The sequence below is a fragment of the Phyllostomus discolor genome, chromosome 1 (assembly GCF_004126475.2).
Source record: "Phyllostomus discolor isolate MPI-MPIP mPhyDis1 chromosome 1, mPhyDis1.pri.v3, whole genome shotgun sequence".
Classification (NCBI taxonomy): Eukaryota; Metazoa; Chordata; class Mammalia; order Chiroptera; family Phyllostomidae; genus Phyllostomus; species Phyllostomus discolor.
In genome coordinates, this window is record NC_040903.2 from 63948699 (window position 1) to 63969741 (window position 21043).

Here is a 21043-nt window from a genome sequence, read left to right on the forward strand (position 1 = left end):
AAGTCACTTATCACAGTGGAATGAAGAATATAATTCCTTGTTTAAAGGAGACCCTAAATCTACAATTCAGATTTTTGAAAAGTATAATCTAAAAATTATTGGATAAATCCAAGTGTACTTTCTAAAAACTAATTTTAACTCTTTAATTCTTGTAATGCTTTTAATTTAATATAATGTAATTAATTTACTATGAATTACAAAATCTCATTCTTGGACTTAGTGGAGAAACATGTTCTCATTTTTTAAGCCCTTATTGAAGAATGTTTTAGAAAATTGCAGTATGCATTATCAACTGAGATTAACTACTTGTATTTTCTAGGGATCCAAGGGAGCCAGCTTACAAGAATATAAATTTACTTATATTTAGTACCATTCATACACATAAGAAACTGATCTTAGAGTTTTAAAAATAGTTTATTTTCTACAACCTATTTTTATTTCTTTATATATTGAAAAAACTTATGCCCCAGAAAATAATAATACAAATGTGTACACATGCATAATAAAGAGGTTTGACTATATTACATTTTCTTTTTAAAATGAAGAGAATTCAAAGGTAGAGAACACCCTGAATTTGGTTAAGTGATTGAAGTAAACATAAGAGAGAGTCACCAGTACATTTTTGCATAGGCCCAATACAGGGGTGATAGTTCCCAAGTCAATGATTAAACTGAGTCTGACAAAAGTAAAGGGTAAATCCTGGAGCAGGATGCCCAGGGAATTCAGAAGAGGGTTCTGAGGAGTGAGTATAATTCGCAGAAGTGAAATAAAACTAAATATATAAACTGGGTATATCCAGGCTGACTTGTACACGGCGTGGTGACCAGCCACACGCATCATTTCTACGGTGTCCGACCACAGCAGAAAGCTCCACAGGAAAATCTCCGCTCGGACGTCCTGTTGGGACAGAGCTCTCAGGATTCCAGATTGGAAGGAGGGCTCCTGGGGCCCAGCCTGCTCAGGAGCAGGCCTCTGCGTTGTGGCGACTGATGGCATTGACAGCGCTGTCCTCTTGGCTGGCTGGGGATGCGCAGCAGCGTTTCCTTCACTTTGCCTCACTTGATCCGTCACAGTTTTTATTTGCTGCACAGTGGAAGTATGGATGTGCCTTTCTTCATCACCTGAAATGAGTTTATCCATTTATTTACTTATTTTACTAAAATTCTTTAAACTTTATGTAAAGTGAAAGGGTTTTAAATTTTTTAATTTTACTCAAATTTAAACTTAAACAATAAAATTGTAAGTGTTCTCTTGTTCGAGGTCTGTTTTACACATGGAACTTCAAGATAATGGGTCGCATACTGAAAAAAAAATAGAGACGGAGGAGGCTCTTTGTGTCTTTGCACGTCCCTGGGTGTGCATCCTGAGTCCTTTTTACCGTTTCATAGTGATAGCCATTACTGGTTACTGAGCCAAGCGTTTTCACACATTATCTCATTACACTCTCAGAGAAATTAAGGGATAGAGGTTACTATACTACTTTATAAATCTGGAAACAGGGGCCCAAAGGTAAAATAACACCCAGATTCAAATACACAGTTAGTAAGGGATGAACAGAGCCGGAATTGACACCCAGACCTGTCTGGCCGCAGTTGACAATCTCTTAACTTTATGGCTGCTCTTACCTATCTAAAGGCAATATGTCATGTGCTAATTATAAAACATACACACCTCATAAAGTCAAATGAATCTAGTTCAATAGTCAAATCAAAGTACAATGGTCCAGTCTTGTCATTTAATAAGAGGCCCACAGAAATTACCACAACCAGGTCTTCAGGCTTGGGGGTCTGGTGCTGAGAAGGAATCCGTTTTACCATGAGGAAGTCTTAGTGACGGGTGACATTCTGAATCTGAGATTCTAAATCTATATTTTTAAACTAATACAACCTGATATTGAATGTAAACTGTAATTAAAAGATAAAATTAAAAAAAAAAGATATTGAACCTGCCCTTTCCCCATAGTCTTTGCACTTTGGTTAGACTAAAGCGTCTGAAGGAGTAGGGCCTTTCCTTGTCGACGACACACCGTGTGTGAGTGCGTGCCTCTCTGTGGACACACGGATGTTGAGGTTGGGAGTTATGAAGAGATCCTCAGATCTCAAAACTTACTAACACTATTGGTAGTATGGTTTTTATAGATGAAAAACTGTGGCACATTATTTTTCAAAGATTTATCCACTTCACCATTTTTGTTGCTAAGAAATTATCAGGCCTTGACAAATTTTACTCAGCAAATATGCTGAGCTTCCATGTTACTTGATGAGACAAGATTTAAAGGAATCATTGGATAAAATATATATAAAAGTTAAAGAAACAAAATCAATAAAACTTGGTTGAAATATATTAAGCTGAAGTAAAAACATTTTAAATTATTATGATTAATGATTAATAAAATGCTTACTACCATTTTATAAGTATTGTTTAAAAGAAAAATAAATCTTGGTTTTCTTTTTAAACAATTAACTATTTGAAAATTCCAAGTGTGATCTGAATATATTCATAAACTGAAAAAATGTAAATTCTTAATAAAATATTATTATTGCTGGTATGAATCATTCATAAATAAAGGGTAGGATTCATGACCCTTAAAAACTTCTTTACCAACCTTTGATGTCACCATGGAATGAATAGTACTCAAGTAAGAGAGAACATTATATACTAATTATTATTATTTTAGTGCTCATAAAATCACATTTTTTTTAAATGCAGATGCCCATTGGCACCAGCTCTTGTTTTACAAAGCAACACCAATATAAAAAATATTTCTCAGAGTATGCCACATCCTAGAGAACTCTCCTTCACCTCTCTTAGAAGAGGAAGCTGTTTTAATGAAAATCCAAATTCCTTTTTCAATATAAAAAACACCATGTATAATTTGCACTTTTGAAGATGATTGCCAGTTCAGCATTGTTTCAATGCCAGGAACTGGCAATCTAAGAAGTGACTCATTAACACTTTTAAACACTCAGTAAGCGTCTTAAACCTGTAAGTAGGAGCTGTTGGGCAGACAATGAATTCTCAGCTAGAGTTTATTTTTTAAAAAATGCTAAGGCTCCAGTCCACGTGTATTCATTGAGATCCTAACCCAGAGCATCCTATCCCTCCACAGCTCAACAGAGACCAGTGTAAGTTTGGGGATACAGTGACTCTTTCCAAGTGAGAAGCACTAGAAGTCTTAGCTGGAAAGTTTTGCTGGCCTCTCAGAGGGCAAAGTCAAGTTGAACCCATCATCATTTGGTCTTTAGAATGGACAAGAAAATTTATCCCTGGACAATTTAAACTTTCATGTATTGAATACTATTCCCCTTGGTTCCATGATTAGTTTCCCTCTGAATTGTTTGTTTTTAATTTCCACTTATAGTTTAAACTCTTTTTGTTATGGTTGTTAGCTGTTAGTGTTCTATTTGGGTAAAACAATGTTGGTTTGTACAAAACCCATAAAAGATGTGAGCATGAAAAAAGAGATATGCTCACTTCCTTGGAGGTTCATATTGCCCTATAAAAACTAAAAATAGCAGCCATTCTCTGTAGTTCCCCACACTGGATGCCGGCTGGCAAAACAACTTTTTGCCTTCACTGTTCAAGCTAAATAATTAAGGAAATGTAATTTTGATGTAACAGATAAATGTTTAAGTGGGTATCTCACAGCTATTTTAGTTTATTATTTCCCTATAATGATGCACTTCTATCTCTAACTTGTTTCCCAGAACTTTTAGATGGCTTACAGGGAACACATAAGTACAAGATAACAAATCAGTAGTGAGGAATTTTCTAGGGTGAGCATGTATTCCTCTTACAAAAAAGAAAAATAAAGGAATAAAAGTTATTTAAATAAAAGAGAGAGAACAAGCAAAGAACCACAAAGAAAGGCACTTAAGAACAAGACAGGATGAAAGCCGGTACTAAAAAGGCAGTGTTTGGGCTCCCAGCTGCTTGGAGCCGACAGCGTGCAGAGCGCTGCACCAGGCTGAGGCTGGGCATTGAGAACGATATAGAAGGTACATCTGAAAGACTCCCCACCTGCACCACTCTGAGGCTCCTGTGACCTTCTGGGTAAACATGGAAGAATAAATTGTGGCAGGACTACAAAAGAAAGTTCTGTGATGAGAGACTGTCACAGGGGGCCTGAACTAGGGGCTCAGGAGGCTCATCTGAGAAGTGAGAGCTAAGCAGAGACATGAAGAATAAGTGGGAATGAATAAGATGGAGACTGGAAAAGGATGTTTTCAGGCAGCAGGAAGAACTTGTATAAACAACCTTCCCCTAAAGCAACTGAATGAGAGTTCAGAGAGGCGCTGGAGCAGCAGAGAGGGAAGACAAGAGGAGCTGATGTGTATTAAGTTCTTCCTCTATACCAGGCACTGTTCTAAGTCCCTTCTATGCATTCATTCACTTAATCCTTATAAAAAGTCTATGGTATGATACTATTATTTTCCCATTTTAAAGATTAGTAAACTGAGGCATGGAGATATTAACAATTGTTTTCAAGGTTGTATAACTAGCAAGGAGTGAGACCAGAGTGTGGACCTCAAGCCCTTAACCACCAGACCACATTGTCTATCATTGAGTCGATTAAGTAGAACGTTACGGGCTCTGATCAAGTTCAGGGCTTTATTCTAAGTAGCATGGAGAGCCGCTGGAGATGACAAGAATGGAAGTCAGAGAAACCAGCGAGGTCATGAGACACCAGCTGGGAGGCTCTTATGGGCTGTAGATGAAGCTGATGGGAGAGGAAGTTGTTGCTCAATTCATTTTAGAATTATGCAGAAAAATTCTGGCTAGTCTTGACTGAGAGTCCTCAAAATCAGTTTGTTTGTTTGTTTTTTTCTGAGAGGTAAATGTTCCAAAGAAAGTTAATGATTTAGACATAACATTCTAGGGAAGGAAAATCTGGAAAAGTTGAAAATTAACAGTCTTATTAAAAATTTTTTTTAAACATTAAGCACACAAAAACCTTTTAGTCACAATACTCTTAGAGGATAAGATAAAATGTAATAAGACACCAGATCTGTAGGTGGGGGGAGGGTGGTTGGAAAGCTGGGAAAGGGTGGAAGGATTTAGGAAAAAAAGAGAAAATACTCATGGACATAAACAACAGTGGGGATTGCTGGGGGTGGGGGAGGGGGAGGGTAGTAAGGGGGGAATAAATGGTAATGGAAGGAGATGACTTCGGTGGTGAACACACAGTACAGTGTACAGACAATGTGTTATGGAATTGTGTACCTGAAACCTGTATGATATTGCTAACCAGTGTCACCCCAATAAATTCAATAATAAGAAAAAATAAAAACAAAAAATAAATTAAAAACTAAAAGACCCCAGGGTAAATGATAAACATTGTTATTTTGACACTATCCATTTGATTAAAACCACTGTGCTTTGTATAGTTTATTTCCTTTGAAGAACATGGCTGAGGTTGGTAAGACAAGTAACATCATTGCCAAGTAATAAAAGTCAAACCCACCTTTCGGGGTAGTTATGATGGAGGAACCAGTCAACATTTGTAAGGTATTTAAAAGCAGCCTGACTCATAGAAACAGCCATCTATTTGTTAAATAAACAATAGATAGCAATCACTAAACAATTTACTGTTTTAAATGAATTAGAATAGAGTAGAAAATATCAGAATGCAGTAAATAGTAAGAGTGATTACAGTGTGTTAAACTTTGCTTATAGTTACATTATTACTTGGTATCACCTTTTCCAGGAGGTCAAAAAGTTTGAGAAATAGTGTCACACTAGAGTCTTACTGAGGTCATGAGTTTAATTCTTATATTTGACAGTCCACACCACAAAGAAAAATGCGACCCCACAGATGCGCCCTGTGCAGGTGGGGACAGCGCGCAGCAGCTGATGAGAGCCTACTGTGCACATCTTGTCCCAATTCCATGATCAGTGCTGAGTGACGTTGCCTTGATAACTTGAAATTGGTTGTGGTGAGAGTATGCACACCAGAAAAACTGACAAATTCTATAAATCAGGGCTATTGTCTGTCTAGAAAGACAGTTGTTTAAACATTGTTGCTTGTGTTCAAAACTAGAGGCAAGTTTTCACGAAGAAATTGTAAATAATAATGCTAAATGAATTCAAGACATATATTCAACCCATCCTCAGCTCTAGAAAAGGGCCCACAGGCATATGTTGCCCACTGAGACACAGCAGTGGCATGGACCTGGAGATTCCTGTGCTAAGCAAAATAAGCCAGTCAGGGAATGATAAATACTATATGATCTCACTTATATGTGGAATCCAATGAACAAAATAAACTGATGGACATGATAGAGAGGCATGGACACATGGAACAGACTGACAGCTGTCGGCCAGGGTGGGGGGTGGTGATGGGGGACTGGACGAAAGAAGGTGAAGGGATTAGTCTGAGTATATGTGTGTATAACCCATAGCCACAGACAACAGTGTGGAGATGGCCAGAGGGAAAGGGGGTGCGGTCTGGGAGGAAGGGGGCAAAGAGAGGGAAAACAGGGACATCTGCGATAGTGTCAATAATAAATATGAAGAGAAAAAAGGAAGAAAGGCATTATTTTGTTATCCAGTAAAAGCAAAAGCCCCAAGATTCAGTTTCAGTTCCCTGCCAGGCATTGCATAAACAAACAAATGTATCATTTCTGGTTTTAGGCCATGTAAAGTTGTAGAGTCATCTAACACTGGACAAGAATGGCTAAAAACTGATAATATTATAGATTTTAAAATATTCCATTTTTGGACAGCATGGATGGAACTGGAGAGCATTATGCCAGGCAGTGAAAGGCAAATACCACATAATCTCACCTGTCAGTGGAACCTAATCAATAAAACAAACAAGCAAGCAAAATATAACCAGAGACATGGAAATAAAGAACGAACTGACAGTGACCAGAGAGGAGGTGGGAAGGGATAACAGGAAAGAAGGGGAAGGGTTGTCAAGGAACATGTGTAAAGGACCCATGGACAAAGCCAAAGGTGGGTAGGATTGAGGGCAGGAGGTAGGGGTGGGTGGGGCAGGGGAAAGTGGTGGTGGAAAAATTGAGACAACAGTACTTGAACAATACAAAATATATATATTCCATTTTTTAAAATTGCCTGAGAAAATTTTCTAATCTAAATGTTTCAATATTTAGTTTTTCATGTGGGATGTGCTGGCCTTTCTCCTTAGTCAATATGTGTTTACGCTAGAGAATGTGATTTGATTTATAATATAAATTAAAAATCATTAAAAATCGTAGTTATGTATTCATATTTATATATTACAATATTATATTTACCATAATTAGTAATTATATTAAGTATGTCAATAAAGATCATAGCTAATATGCTATATAATCTGTATTAATATATTGTATATAATAATATCATACTGGGTTTATTTAAATGACCCAGAAATTGTGAAGTAAAATGTTGTAAAGCACATAGTTATTTTATTTCCAAATATAATTCTAGACTTTGAAATGGTTTGCAGCACCTCTGCTAGTTAAGTGCTTGGATACAGACTGAAGCTAGGAACCGCAGCAGCAACCCACGCCGGGCAACGACGACAGACACATGGGGCTGAGCTGATACGCTGCCCTTACAGCACTACCCTTGGTTTTATACATATGTGTTAGTGTAATTTATTGATGTGCTATTCAGCCCACTAGACTGTGAGCTGTTTTCACTCTCCGTGGTATCCCCGGCACCTACCAGAGTGCCTGGCATGGAACAGTCTCCCTAAAGACTTGCTGAATAAAAGAGGGGAACAGTTCCTGTCCTGGAGTCTATGGGCAAGAGGGAGCAATGGACATTTGGCGGGGGCTGGGCAGGGGGAGTCTGCATTAAGGCAAGTAAGCTAAAGCATAAAAACCAGTTGTGCAAATGTCTAACCATTATGCTATTTTAAAAAAGATCAATCTTCAACCTAGAAAAGCTGAACTCATGGAAAAAGAAAGTGAAATGGTGGTGACCAGGGACTGGGGGTTGGAGAAACAGGGGATGTTGATCAAAGGGTATAAACTCCTAATTATACGCTGAATAAGTTTTGGGGATCTACGGTACAATATGGTGACTATAGTTAAGAATATTGTGTTATATACTTGGAACTTGCTAAGAAAGTAGGTCAGAAATGTTTTCAGTACAAAAAAAGATAACAGAAGTGGTAATTATATGAGGTGATGGGCATTTTAACTAACCCTATTGTGGTAATCATTTCACAACATGTAAGCATACCGTATCACATCAGTCATCTTAAACTTATACAATGTTATGTATCAATTATATTTCAATAAATCTGAAAAAACAACAGGCCAAGCAACACCACCTCACGTCCCTACCTTCAACCTGCAAATCAACAGGAGGAAGGACTTTGGAGGCCTGTACGGGGATGGCCACCCAGACGGTCATCTGGTCCCTGTCCTGGACAGGGCCCTGGAAGCAAGCCCCTTGGACCGATCTGGAGAACATTAAGAGCCACTGGCAGGGCAGCCAGCGGACCTGCGTGGTTCACCAGTGAGAGAAGATGTAACATGGCTTTGGCCCAGCAGAACACACCTACGTGGCATGGCACGCACATGGCCCAGAAGCACCTGGGCTGACATGAACGGTAGGTGACACCAAGAGCAGCAGCCGCAGCCATGGGTCAAAAGTGCCAATGAGCAGATGGCATTTGTGAGTTCATAGCAGGCAACTTTCAAAAACTCCATCACTCCCAGAAATAGGAGGACTTGGTATCCTAAAACAGCATGTGGTGCCAGAGTCTCAGCAAAATGGTGTTCCTGTATATAAGACCCCACTAATAATACACACAACATGTAAACAAACAAACAAACATAGACCAAAAATGTGTGTGCACTGCAAAGGCCATCAGCTCAACAACCTGTTCATGCTCTTAAATCCTAGACAAGAAAATCTAGATTGTGAAAATCAATCACCTATGCCTTTAATTTTAAACCGGGGCCGTGAACTTTTGTTGGCTAATAATGACACAAAGAATAAGGCTCCATATTATAAAGTATGCATGCTGTATTCATGTTTCCTTGTTTATATCAGTCTCCCTGAAATATTTATTTTGAAAATACCTTGCAACTCTCAAAAATCTGACTATATACTAAAATTATTCAAAAAGTTTTTCCATGTAGGAAAAATTGACAATTAAACACCAAATTGTTAATCATGTAAAGCTACCCTAATCAATAAAAGCCCTGGCTCACAATTTGATAGTGCTGAATGTCTTTTGGGATCACTTCAGTGTAGTTTCTGTCCCAGTCTACACTGACCTAATTCTGGCAGTTCTACTTCATTGGAATGTGTAAAACAGAAATTCTACCATTCTCTTATTCCAGTCTGGTAAAGGGCTATTTACTTCTTGAGAAGAGGGAAACAAATCCTAGGACTGACATAGATTCCTGAAACTTCTCTCTTCTAAATAACGAAGGAAGGGTATAAAAGGAAATACTCCCCCTCCTTGACATGGCGCCGAACACAGTGTTCCTCATACATGCTCTCTGACCACATTGCAAAACACAGCATGCAAACCCAGCTCACACTCTGGGCTCATATTGTATAATAAGCTTTTTCTGAAAAAGAAGTAAAGGGGAACTCAAAATGTTATCATTTTCTGCAGAGAAAATCAGCACCTCCCTTTTCTGTATGTGTATGTGTGTGTGTGCCTTTTACCTCCTGTGGAAACTCTCACATTCTATTTGGAGGTGTGATGAGTTCCATTTCAGGGAAATCTGGAAAGCGGGTTCCTTTAGGAATCAGGATGTGGTCTCTCAGCTTTTAATTCCCTATTTGTCTCAGTTGTCTCAGTTACTACTACTTCTTATAACCACAGTGGACATCAGAATTGCTTGTGAAACTTTAAAAAAATTACAGATGCCAGGCCTTAAAATCTTGCATATCCTTGGGGCTAGAAATTGCACTTCTAGGCATTTAACATAAAATAGAATAATCTATGCTGAGGTCCAACAACATTCCCCTTATAGGTTGTTGATCAGTAGGTAGAGTGCTGCCAATGTGCTTTGAAAAGACCCCTGTGGTGGTTCTGGTGGGTACTGAGGATAAGAGCCACCTGTGTATATTTAACAGGTGGTCAGTGATTCACTAGAAATAGTTTACATTCAATAAAAATCATCCTTGTCATTTGCTTAAGAAATTATGCTTTGGTAAATCAATAACAAGACAAAATAATGCAGAAATGGATCCTTTTCTTTCTTCCATTACTGCTCTAAAAACTCCCAACTTGGATCAGTCCTGAAGTCAATGCCCAGATTTCTGAGTATCATTGAAGAAAAGTCACATAATCTTGACTGCACCCAGAACAAGATCCTGGTGTCTACCTTTTGCTGTTCCATAAGCATCATTTATCTGTGCAATTCGCTGTCTGTGACCTACTGTTTCCATTCCCCATAGCAATTACTCCAAATCTTGCCCATCCTATCACAGATTCTCTTCCTTTCATTCTTCACCATTGTTTTCAGCAGATAACTGGTCTTCTTATTTCACAAAGAGATTGAGGCACTATCAGGTGTAAATTTTCCCTGCTATCTTTCTACCTAGCCACTCCAATCACATTGTACAAGTTTGAACCACCTAGAAGGGTTCAAAAATTACTAGCTCCTGGAAGCCACTGACTTCCAAAAATTACAATCAAAATAGTGTGGTACTGGCATAAAAACAGACATATAGATCAATGGAACAAAATAGAGAGAACAGAAACAAACTCATGTCTTTATGTTAAAAAATATTTGACAAAGGAGGCAAGAACATACAATAGGTTACAATACTTTATTCAATAAATGATGTTGGGAAAATTGGACCGATACCTGAAAAAAAAAAGAAACTAGACCACCTTTTTTCACCATGTAGAAGAATAAACACAAATTGGATTAAAGACTTAAATGTTAGACTCAAAACCATAAAACTCCTAGAAGAAAACATAGGCAGCAAAATCTTAGACATCCTTCATAGCAATATTTTATATATATATCTCTTCAGGCAGGGATGGGGGGAGAAAAAAAATACATATATATATCCTCAGGTGGGGGTGGGGGCAGAAAAAAATAAACAAATGGGACTATATCAAATGTAAAAGTTTTTGTACAGCAATGAAAACCATGAACAAACTGAAGACAACCCACTGAATGGGAGGGAATATTCGTCAATGATACATCTGATAAGAACCTAATATCCAAAATTCATAGAGAACTTATACAACTCAACACACACACACAAACAGTTCAATTGAAAAATGTACAAAAGACCTGAAGAGAGAGTTCTCCAGAGAGGACATACAGATAGCCAGTAGACATATGAAAAGATGTTCAATATCACTAGCCATCCGAGAGATGAAAATTAAAATCACAGGGAGATATCACCTCACACTTGTCAGAATGGCTATCATCAGTAAATCAACAAACAAGAAGTGCTTGCAAGGATGTGGAGAAAAGTTCTGCACTATTGGTGGGAAGGCGGACTGGTACAGCCACTATGGAAACAGTATGGAGTTTCATTAAAAACTTATTTGTTTTTTGATGCAGTGATTTCACTTCTGAGAATATATCAAGAAAACCAAAACACTAATTCAAAAGAACATAAGTACCCCTATGTTCATTGCAGCATTATTTACTATAACCAAAGCTGGGAAGCATCCCAAACGTCCATCAGTAAATACATTGATAAAAAACAGTGGTACATTTGTACAATGGAATACTACTCAGCCATAAAAAAGAAGGAAAGTTTACCCTTTGCAACAGAATTAATGAACCTGGAGATCATTATGCTAAGCAAAATAAGCCAGTCTCAGAGAAAGACAAGTACCATATGATTTCACTTATTAGTAGGAATCTAATGAACCAAATAAACTAACAGAATCAGACTCACAGATTGAGAACATACTAACCAGCTGTCAGAAGGGAGAGGCATTGAGGAGGCTGTGTGAAAAAGATGAAATGATTAAGCAAAAAAGAAAAAGAAAAAAAAAGAAACCTTATAGATACAGAGTATGTTGATTACCAGAGGGAAAGGGGGTGGGGGGAGGTAGAAGAGGGTAAAGGAGGTATAAATGGTGATGGAAGGAGACTTGACTTGCTCTGGTGAACACACAGTACAATATACAGATGATGTGTTGTATAATTGTATACCTGAAACCTACATAATTTTATTAACCAATGCCGCCCCAATAAATTCATAAAATAATTTAAAAAATATTTTGAGAAAATAATTGGTAAATATTTACATCACCTTGAAGTAAAAAGAAAAAAAATAAACTTGTCAAGTATAGCCCCAAAGACAGAGTCCCTAAAGAAAATATTGATAGACTGGATTATATCAAAATTAAACATTTCCTATATTAAAACACCATAGTGAAATTAAAAGGCAAATACCTTTGAAAGACATGATACATTTATGACAGACAAAGCTCAACATTCTTACTATTTCCATTATTCATGAATCTGTACTTCTAAAGAACACAGCATGAACATGTCAGGAGAAAAACACATGGAAGACATAAATATATGACTTTTAAAAATATGTAATAGAAATAGCCAATACACCTACGAAAAAATGTGCAACACAATAATTTAAGCAAGTTATTTAAACAATAAGACATTATTTTTGCCTATGAGACTGGCAAAGATGAAAAGGAATAAATTATCTAATGTTACAAGTTTGAGGAGAAACAGGTGTTTTCTGACACTGCTGTTGACAGGGTAAACTAGGGCATTCTTTGGAGGAAGCTGCTGATTGACTGACACATCAAAAAACCTTAAAACCTTGCATGTACTTGAAGTCAGAAATTGTACATCTAGGCAATTAGTCTGAAAAAAACAATCATTATGCTGTTGAGGTCCTATCATCTTGGCCCCAGTCTCTGGGTATTAAGGAGACTACACAGAAGGAACTGGACTAGGGCCACTGCGAGCAGATTTATTTGAAAACCTAATACTGCCAACATCATATCTGGCACCTCTTACTGATGTGATAGTGGAAACCAACTCCTCTGAAAAGCTCTGATGTTTTCTACTCAAATAGCCTGTTGATCTCACCTCTAGCAAGTTGTCCCTGACTCCACAGATATCTCTAAGATAGCCAGACTATCTTGTCACCCTGTTTGTACAACCCCCCACAACCTTCTGCGTATTTGCCTGCGTGTGCAGCCAGCCCATAATAGTCCTTTTCTTCTGGAAAGCACTGCTGCCAAAGAATCGAGCATGTGCAGGTGCCCAGGGTCTTCTGAGGACACTCTGTAGTCATCATGCTGATACCATTCAGCTGTCATCCAGTGGCATAACTGCTGTTAACATAACTCTCTGTCTCCAGCCTCTGCCCAACTAGTCACCTCGCAGAGTGGCTTGTGACTCCCATAAGCAGCACAGGGTGCCCCTAAACACAGACCACCTGCACTATTCATATCCAACTGTATCATTAGTTAATAAACCATGGCTCATTAATATACTGGAATATTATTCAACCAATAAAAAATGACATGGCAGAAAAAGATGTAATAATAAGAATGATAGCCACATCTTGTTAAGGAAAAAAAGGAAGTTAAAAAATAAGTTTTCTTAAGTAAAGAATGCTACCATTTATAAATTTCTACCATCATTTCTACCATCATGATGCTGTCAGTTATAAATCTCTAGTGCCGGGGCGTCCAACATATGACTCATAAGCTGCATGCAGCCCAGGATGGCTATGAATGCAGCCCGACTCAAAATCATAACTTTACTTAAAACATTACAAGTTGTTTTTTGTGTGTGTGATTATGTGTTGTAGTGTATTTAATGTGTGGCCCACGACAACTCTTCTTCTTCCAGTGTGGCCCAGGGATGCCAAAGGTTGGACACCCGTGCCTAGTGTGTTAAGAGGATAGTTGATATCCATTTTCCTTTTTACTATGTCTATTTGACAACATTTTAAAAATTAATATGTGTTATCCTAAAAAAACCCCAGAAAGTATTAGAAATAAGACCATTCGAAATAGAATGTTAAAAAAGTTATCTGTTGTGTGTGTGTGTGTTGGGCCATGAACCTATGTGTGTGCACTCTACTAAGATGGGCCTGCTCCGCTGGCAGAGCTCTTGTATTGCGTTTTGTGTTGTGTGTGTGTGTTGCCTTGTGTTGTAGGACACTGCGTATTGTATTGCACTGTCCTTCATGGTGTCTCAGAGCAGCAACAGTCACAAGACTTTGGATGGCACACACTTTGTCTCTACGTGGTGCAGGGTCAGGAGTCCCAGGGAGCCAGTGGCTGGAAAGGCAGAGGACTGACCACCTAAGTTACAGTTCTGTTCCAGAAACGGATATAGCCTATGACTCTAAATGAAGTCCTAGGTGAACGGTTTTCAATCATGAGCAGAAGAACCAGTTTTTCAAATGAAATCTTACATACTATATGAACTTCTAAACAAATGAAAATTGTGCTGTTCTGGTTCTAGCAGGAATCGAGGCATCCAGAAGTTTTCAGAGTAGCCCTTGAATCAGCTTTGTAGTTTTACAAACTGACCATTTGGGAAGAAACAGTAGTTGGTGTTAAGAAGGCAACTGCTCTTTCAGCAAGCTTTGTTTATTTGGGGTGTGAAATCCAACTGAAGTTATTTTTACCACCAAAACATGTACTCCTAACATCTTTCATAAGATAAAGATTCCCTTCATCTGTGGCCCCAAAGTATTTTAATGATTACACGCTGTGATACCACTTACACCATGGTGCCTGAGCAGGGCTCATGCTATTCAAATGAGTCCTGCAGGTAAAACTGAAAATTTGCCCACTGTCCATGGACTTCTTTATGTATCTGTTTACATTCACTGGTTTACACAGGGGGTGAGGAAAGCAGGTAGGGGCAGGGAAAGAAATGTAAAGGTGACCTTGATTTGAGGTTCAGGCAATATAGACAAGTCTGATGTAAGGAGAATCTGAGACCCTATGGGGAAGAAAAGAAGCCACAAGGTCTAGTGATAGGAGGGCAATGGTGGTTTCCAGAGGATTTGAATGGCCATCACTTGACATCAAAAGACTTGCAGTAAGTCCTCACTTAATGTCATTGTTCTGTGACTTTAAGCAAAATGACATATAACCAAACCAATTTTGTCATTGAACGAAATGTTATTCAAGGACTATGTACATCTGTGGCACTGTCTGCCTCAGAGATCTATGTACCTGAAAACCTTCCCACGTGAGGCTCGGGCTAGAAGCAATACACCCTTAGAGGTTATGGCACAGTAGTCACTTGATACTCAGGTATTTCAATTGGTTATGGAAATGAGCAGAAAGGATTCCTTGGTCCAGTGAAGACTGCTTTAAGCATAAGCATATGTCTTATGAAGAATAACTTTTATTTTAAAGTTTAGAAAAGGAAAAGCTCTATGATGGCCAAACTTTGGTAGCTTGAAACTGAATACAAAAGCGTCCAATCATTGTAAAGTACCTTAGTCTCATCTAGCATAAGGTCAAAACTGCTCCAAGCCAAAGGGAAGCCAAATCCTTCCACACCCGTTTGTCACCCGCCCTTCCCTGTCTCTTTGATTTTGAAGTACAAACAAAAATTGTACTTCAGAAACATACAGTGGAACTATATTTACAGCCTACTTGCTTATTAAGATTTATGTATTACAACATACACTCTAATGAACTTATACATTAATTGAAGTTCCAGAAGATATATAAAAATTTCCCATGTATTCAAAATTCATGTAATTTATTGTATTAGTATGCATGTTAACATAAGCATTGAAGACTATTTGAGTTCAAAGTGTGCATAAAAATTAGATGCACAAAGAATTAATATTTACAAAGGTATTTTGAGTGAATGCTAGTTTTTTAAAGTGTGATTTTTATTAAATGGTAGAGGTATTAAAACAGAATTAAACCTCTTAAATCTGGACAGAGAACCAGAAGGAGGCTCTTCAACTAAGAAGAAGCAGTTATACAAGGTGTCTGTAGTCTTCTCCCTAAGACTGACTTCTTCTTTGGGTTATCTTATTTCACTTCTGTGCCATCACAACTTCTGATACAGGAAAAATTCCTCTTTAAAAATCCAATTCATCACTTAAAATATAAAATGTCAATAACTTTCTCCCAAAAATATAAACGTGCATTTTTAAATAAGAACTTGCACTAAAAACTTGAACAGAAAAATTCACATTCCCACAGAAAATACAGGATCATTAAAAACAGTGCAATTTCAAAGTATATTTATGTCATTAAGGAGCCTAGAGAAGTAGCAAAGGGTTTGACAGTTTCCAAATTTCAGCTTAAAAAGTACATTTGACTTGAAAGGGCAGATGTGACTTGGGAGTACCATTTCCTCAACAGATGGCCTCTGACTGCCCTCTTATCTAACTTGTTATGTGTGTTGTGTTAAACATAACCATTTATCACCTCCCACCAAAGCACAAAGTACAAGATATGAAGCTCAGAGTCCCAGATTTCCTGGTGGCTTCCAACTCAGTTTTGCTTTCCAATTTGTGGAGCAAGAGTGACTGACTGGAAGGATGGTGGCTCATAGGCCACAAAATGATTCTCTGGTGTTTTGCTTCCTGGCTATGATAGTCATGGCTATTACTCGGAAGCATTCTTCTTATTCACTCAGTTTATCCCATCCAGCCCATCAGGAAGTGACTAGACAAAACCCACTCATATCAAATACAAAATCTTAGCCATACAATAACTATAGCATATAAATAGTATGAATTAAACACAGATATTATCACATGAAATTAAATGAAAGTTGAGGGAATTTAGCTCTCACCAAACAAAATATTCGATTAACAAAATATTTTTTAAAAACAGGCCAAATCTTACTTAGTTTTGTCTCTTTAGAGGAATGTGGTATATCTTGTTTTTCTAGTGTGATGTTTAGCTTTATATTTTCATCTAAACTTAAGGTTTGGTTTGAAGAGACTTCCTAAAAGTACAAATCCATAATACGTTACTTAGATAATATTTTTGTTAAATATTAAATTTTTAACAACCCACCATTAAAAACAGTTCTCTAGGACATAACTGCAATAGTCATATTAATTCCTGTATCAAAGGTATCTAAACTGAACTCTTTCTATTTTCATCTAAACTTAAGGTTTGGTTTTAAGAGAGCTCCTAAAAGTATAAATCCATAATATGTTACTTAGATAATTTTCTTGTTAAATATTAAATTTTTGGTACTAAATATTTGGTAACTTTATTCATTTATCAGTACGATCAAAGTGCAAATTAGAAATAAGAACAATTGTCTAGTGATCAAGGTAGGTTTAAAAGTAATTACATTTAGATATCTTAATTTATAATCATATATCTTTAACATTAGCTTTAAGAAATTATCACTAAACATGTCAATAGATAACAGGGTGGCAGAAAAGTGAACAGTATGTCAAAGTTTTTAAAAAATTATATTTAAAAGATTACTTACTCTTTTGCCTTCCTCTAAGAGGATATATCCTGAGTTTTTCAATAATGTCAACTATGATCAAGGAAGTCAGAACCAGAGAGACTGGCAGATCAGGCAAGGTGTTAGGTAAGACATCAGCAGAACCATTAATATTCTTTTGAACCTGTTTTGAGAAAACCACTTAGAAATATTAAATTTTTGTACTTTTGTTGTTTAAAATTCTTTTTATCATCTGAAAGCAGTGCTATACACATTTATTAACAGACTAAAAGCTTGGTTTTCAGTTCCTCAACTATTCAACCACACAAGGTTTTGAGCCATTTCTAAAGACAGAATAAAGATTTATATCAATGGAAGAGTTTTCAGTTCAAGATAATGTATGTGAAAGTATAACAGCAGGCTCTTGGTAGTGGTGGAATGGGCAATTCCTTCTAACCCTGCTGCTATGAAGAGCCTCTGAGAGTCCTAGCTCAAATATCTACAGGTCAGGTATTGGAGTTTAGGCTTTTCCAAGAAGGGAGAACCCAGGTAAACCCACTTAGGCTTTGGGGTATTTTCTTCATCTGATTAAGGTATCTACCAAAGGGAAAAAAACTCCTTTGGCAAGTATATTAATGGTGCTATGTTGAGAGTTTTTCCTCTGAGATCAGGAACAAAACAAAGGTGCCACCATGACCATTTCTATTCAACATTGCATGAGAGGTTCTAGCTAGTGTGATAAGACATGATAAAGAAATAAACAATATAAGTGTTGGCAAAAAAAGAAAAACAAAACATCATTATTTATCGACTATATAATTGCATATGAAGAAAATTCCCCTAAAATGGATGAATCATTCCACATACCAATAACAAAGAGAAAAGGAGATATTAAAAAATGATACCATTCAATGCAACTTCAATCAAAATTACAAGTTTTTGAGGAAAATGACAAGTTGATTATAAAATTTACACAGAAATACAAAGGACAAGACACTAGAAGAAAAAGAAAAAGATATGAAGATTTACTCTTCTGGATATAATGAGCTACTATAATGCTACAAGAATCGAGTCAGTGTGGTGTTGACACAAGAATAGAAAAGTAGGTAATAGAAAAGAACAGAAAACTTAGAAATAGACCTTGTATATACACACTTGATTTATAACAAAAGTAGCACTACAGAGAGATATGGGAAAACTGACTTCTTAGCAAATGGTGCACAGTCCATTGGGTGTTATTTGGGAAAAAAATAAATAGAACTTGCCTCCTTGCTGCATAATATATACATAAGTTATCTCCAGAAAAATTATAAATCTAAAAGAGAATGGTAAAACAGCATAGAGCCAAAAATATAACATAGGAGGAGATCTTCAGGGCCTCAAGATTCAAATTCACAATATGACAAAATCCTCTCAAACTAGTTACCAAAAGCACTATCTGTGAAGGAACAAAACTGATAAACTGGAATATTTTAAAATTAAGAACATCTCTTTATCAAAATATAGCATTAAGAGTATTAAGTCACAGAATATGAAGACATTTGCAATATATATAATCAATGAAGAGCTTGGAATCTGAATATATAAATAATTTTTCCAAATCAATTTTAAAAAGAGTAACACAATGGAAAAAATGGGCAAGAAAAAATGCTCAATCTCATTAATTATCGGAAAAATGAAACAACACTACAATGAGATTCAAGAGTATAATGAGCAGAATATTCAAATAAAAAGACTATTCCCAGTACCTCACTTAGTGCCTGGCATGCAATATGCACTTAATGATATCTGCTCAACTTATAAATGAAATATCACAAAGTAATTTAAGTTGTGCACTTTGAGAAAGTGAAAATTCTGTCTTTCACAGCACCTTACCAATAATTAAGATTAATAGGGCATTCTTCTTTGAACTTCTTAGATAATAAATTCTTATAGCCTGAAAGTTCTGCCTATATTCTTGTCCTGCAGATACCCATTTATTCAAGTCCCCTTTTGAAGTTGCATTTGGTCAAAACCTAAAGTTATTTTCAGATAAGTATCATGTGCAAGTTACTTGTTGATGGATATATTATCAAAGATCTTAGAGTGTGAGTGGTTTTTCATTGGAATATTCCTCCATTCCTTTAGAATTCAGGATGATCATGAGAAGCATCAGGTTAGAAGAAACAAATGTAAATCCTTGTTTTTAAAAATTATTTTGAAATAACATTCCTGCCTCTCACACACAAACACAGAAGTAATCTTTTAAAAAATCCATTGCTAGACATTCCTACATAATCTCAGAGGTAACAATGACCTTGGTGGGGAGGGGTGTGTACACGTGTAATATATTATAATATATGTTACTATTTGGAACACACTATTTGGAAGAACACTGGATAAAATAAACTTTAAGAAATTTGTTGGGCACACCACTCTAACAAGAAATTCTAAAAACTCAAAATCTTTCAGCAACAGAAATAAAAATTCCATACCTCAGTCACTGCTATAGAAAAGCTGAAGCTGGGGAGCGTGGTGCATACCACACACATCATCATAACAGGTCGCCTAGCAAAGGAGAAAAAAAATAAAGAGCAATAATGTACAAGATCAACAGTTCCTGTTACTTTTTGCTAATTTTGCAGTTCCTGTTCCATTCATCTAGTTTTTCTAAGAAGCTACTGCTTCCCTATTTCCATTTCCCAAATGCTTGGCTACGGCAAAGAGGAACACATGCAACAACCAGAATGCTTTTCTAGGACAAAGGGGGAGAGGTTTCCAAATAATTAATAAGTCATAGACAATAAAAACAACACGAGGCAAGACCCATGGCATGCAACATTTTCATAATCCATAAATTAGGTTCTGGCCTCAGAGTTCAGGCTCTGGTGACCAACTGGAAAAAAGAACAGCAACTTTTTCAAGTTATATTATGCCCAATGTTGTAAAATTCCGTTTTTTAAAAAGCATTTAGAGATGATATTTAAATACTAAAGGATGACTGAAATTGAAAACATTTAGGTATTATTTACTTAAACAAAAAAATGTTATATGTACATAAAAATAACATAATTTTTCATCTGTTTTTAGATGACCTCTTAAATCTTTCAAGGTCAATTAATCAAATAGTTATGAGATAGAATATGTACTTAATAATCTATCTTTGAGAGAATTTATATATATTCCTTTAGCATCATTAATTTTGGGGAAAACAAAACATATGCAAAGATTGTCTATAATAAAATAGTTACCTTCTCTTCCCTTAGTTAAATAGATACTGTAATAACTACATTTGTAGGATAGTGTGTATCTAAATACAAAAAGTGTTGGAGTCCTTCAGATGACTAAGAATTTCTCCTTGGTCCTGACAGGCATCCCTCTAATTTCATCCCTATCTCAGATGTTCTAAGTTTAGACATAATTCATGGGGTGGGATAGCCACTCTCTTATAACCAGACCTAGCACAACCTGCTAAAACTGTAAGTATGATCAGATTTTGAATATATAGCTTTGCCCCCTCTGTGAGTCCACATCCAAGCTCCTAGGGCACTCAGCTCTCTAAGGCTGGCTAGAGCATTCATAGAGTCCTCTTCTCGGCTTGACCCCAGGAACTATTCCTGCATTTCCTCTTTATCTGCATTATCTCAGCCAAACCTGTTTCTTTAAATACCATCTGCTTGCCAAGGACTCCCAAACATACTAAATATATATACAAGTATACTGGCCTC

General features: G+C 36.7%; 1 protein-coding gene across 1 annotated transcript in view; it reads right to left on the reverse strand.

Annotated features, from left to right (window-relative positions):
• Nucleotides 1-458: 458 nt before the first annotated feature.
• The window catches only part of TMEM236 (transmembrane protein 236), a 43564-nt gene continuing 22979 nt past the window's right edge, over nucleotides 459-21043 (reverse strand). The window contains exons 2-4 of the mRNA XM_028505376.2: nucleotides 19811-19883; nucleotides 17379-17520; nucleotides 459-1121 (exon numbers count right to left, since the gene is read on the reverse strand). Of these exons, the coding sequence (XP_028361177.2) occupies nucleotides 535-1121; nucleotides 17379-17520; nucleotides 19811-19883 (802 nt within the window). The 3' untranslated portion in view covers nucleotides 459-534. The remainder of the gene's footprint in view (nucleotides 1122-17378; nucleotides 17521-19810; nucleotides 19884-21043) is intronic.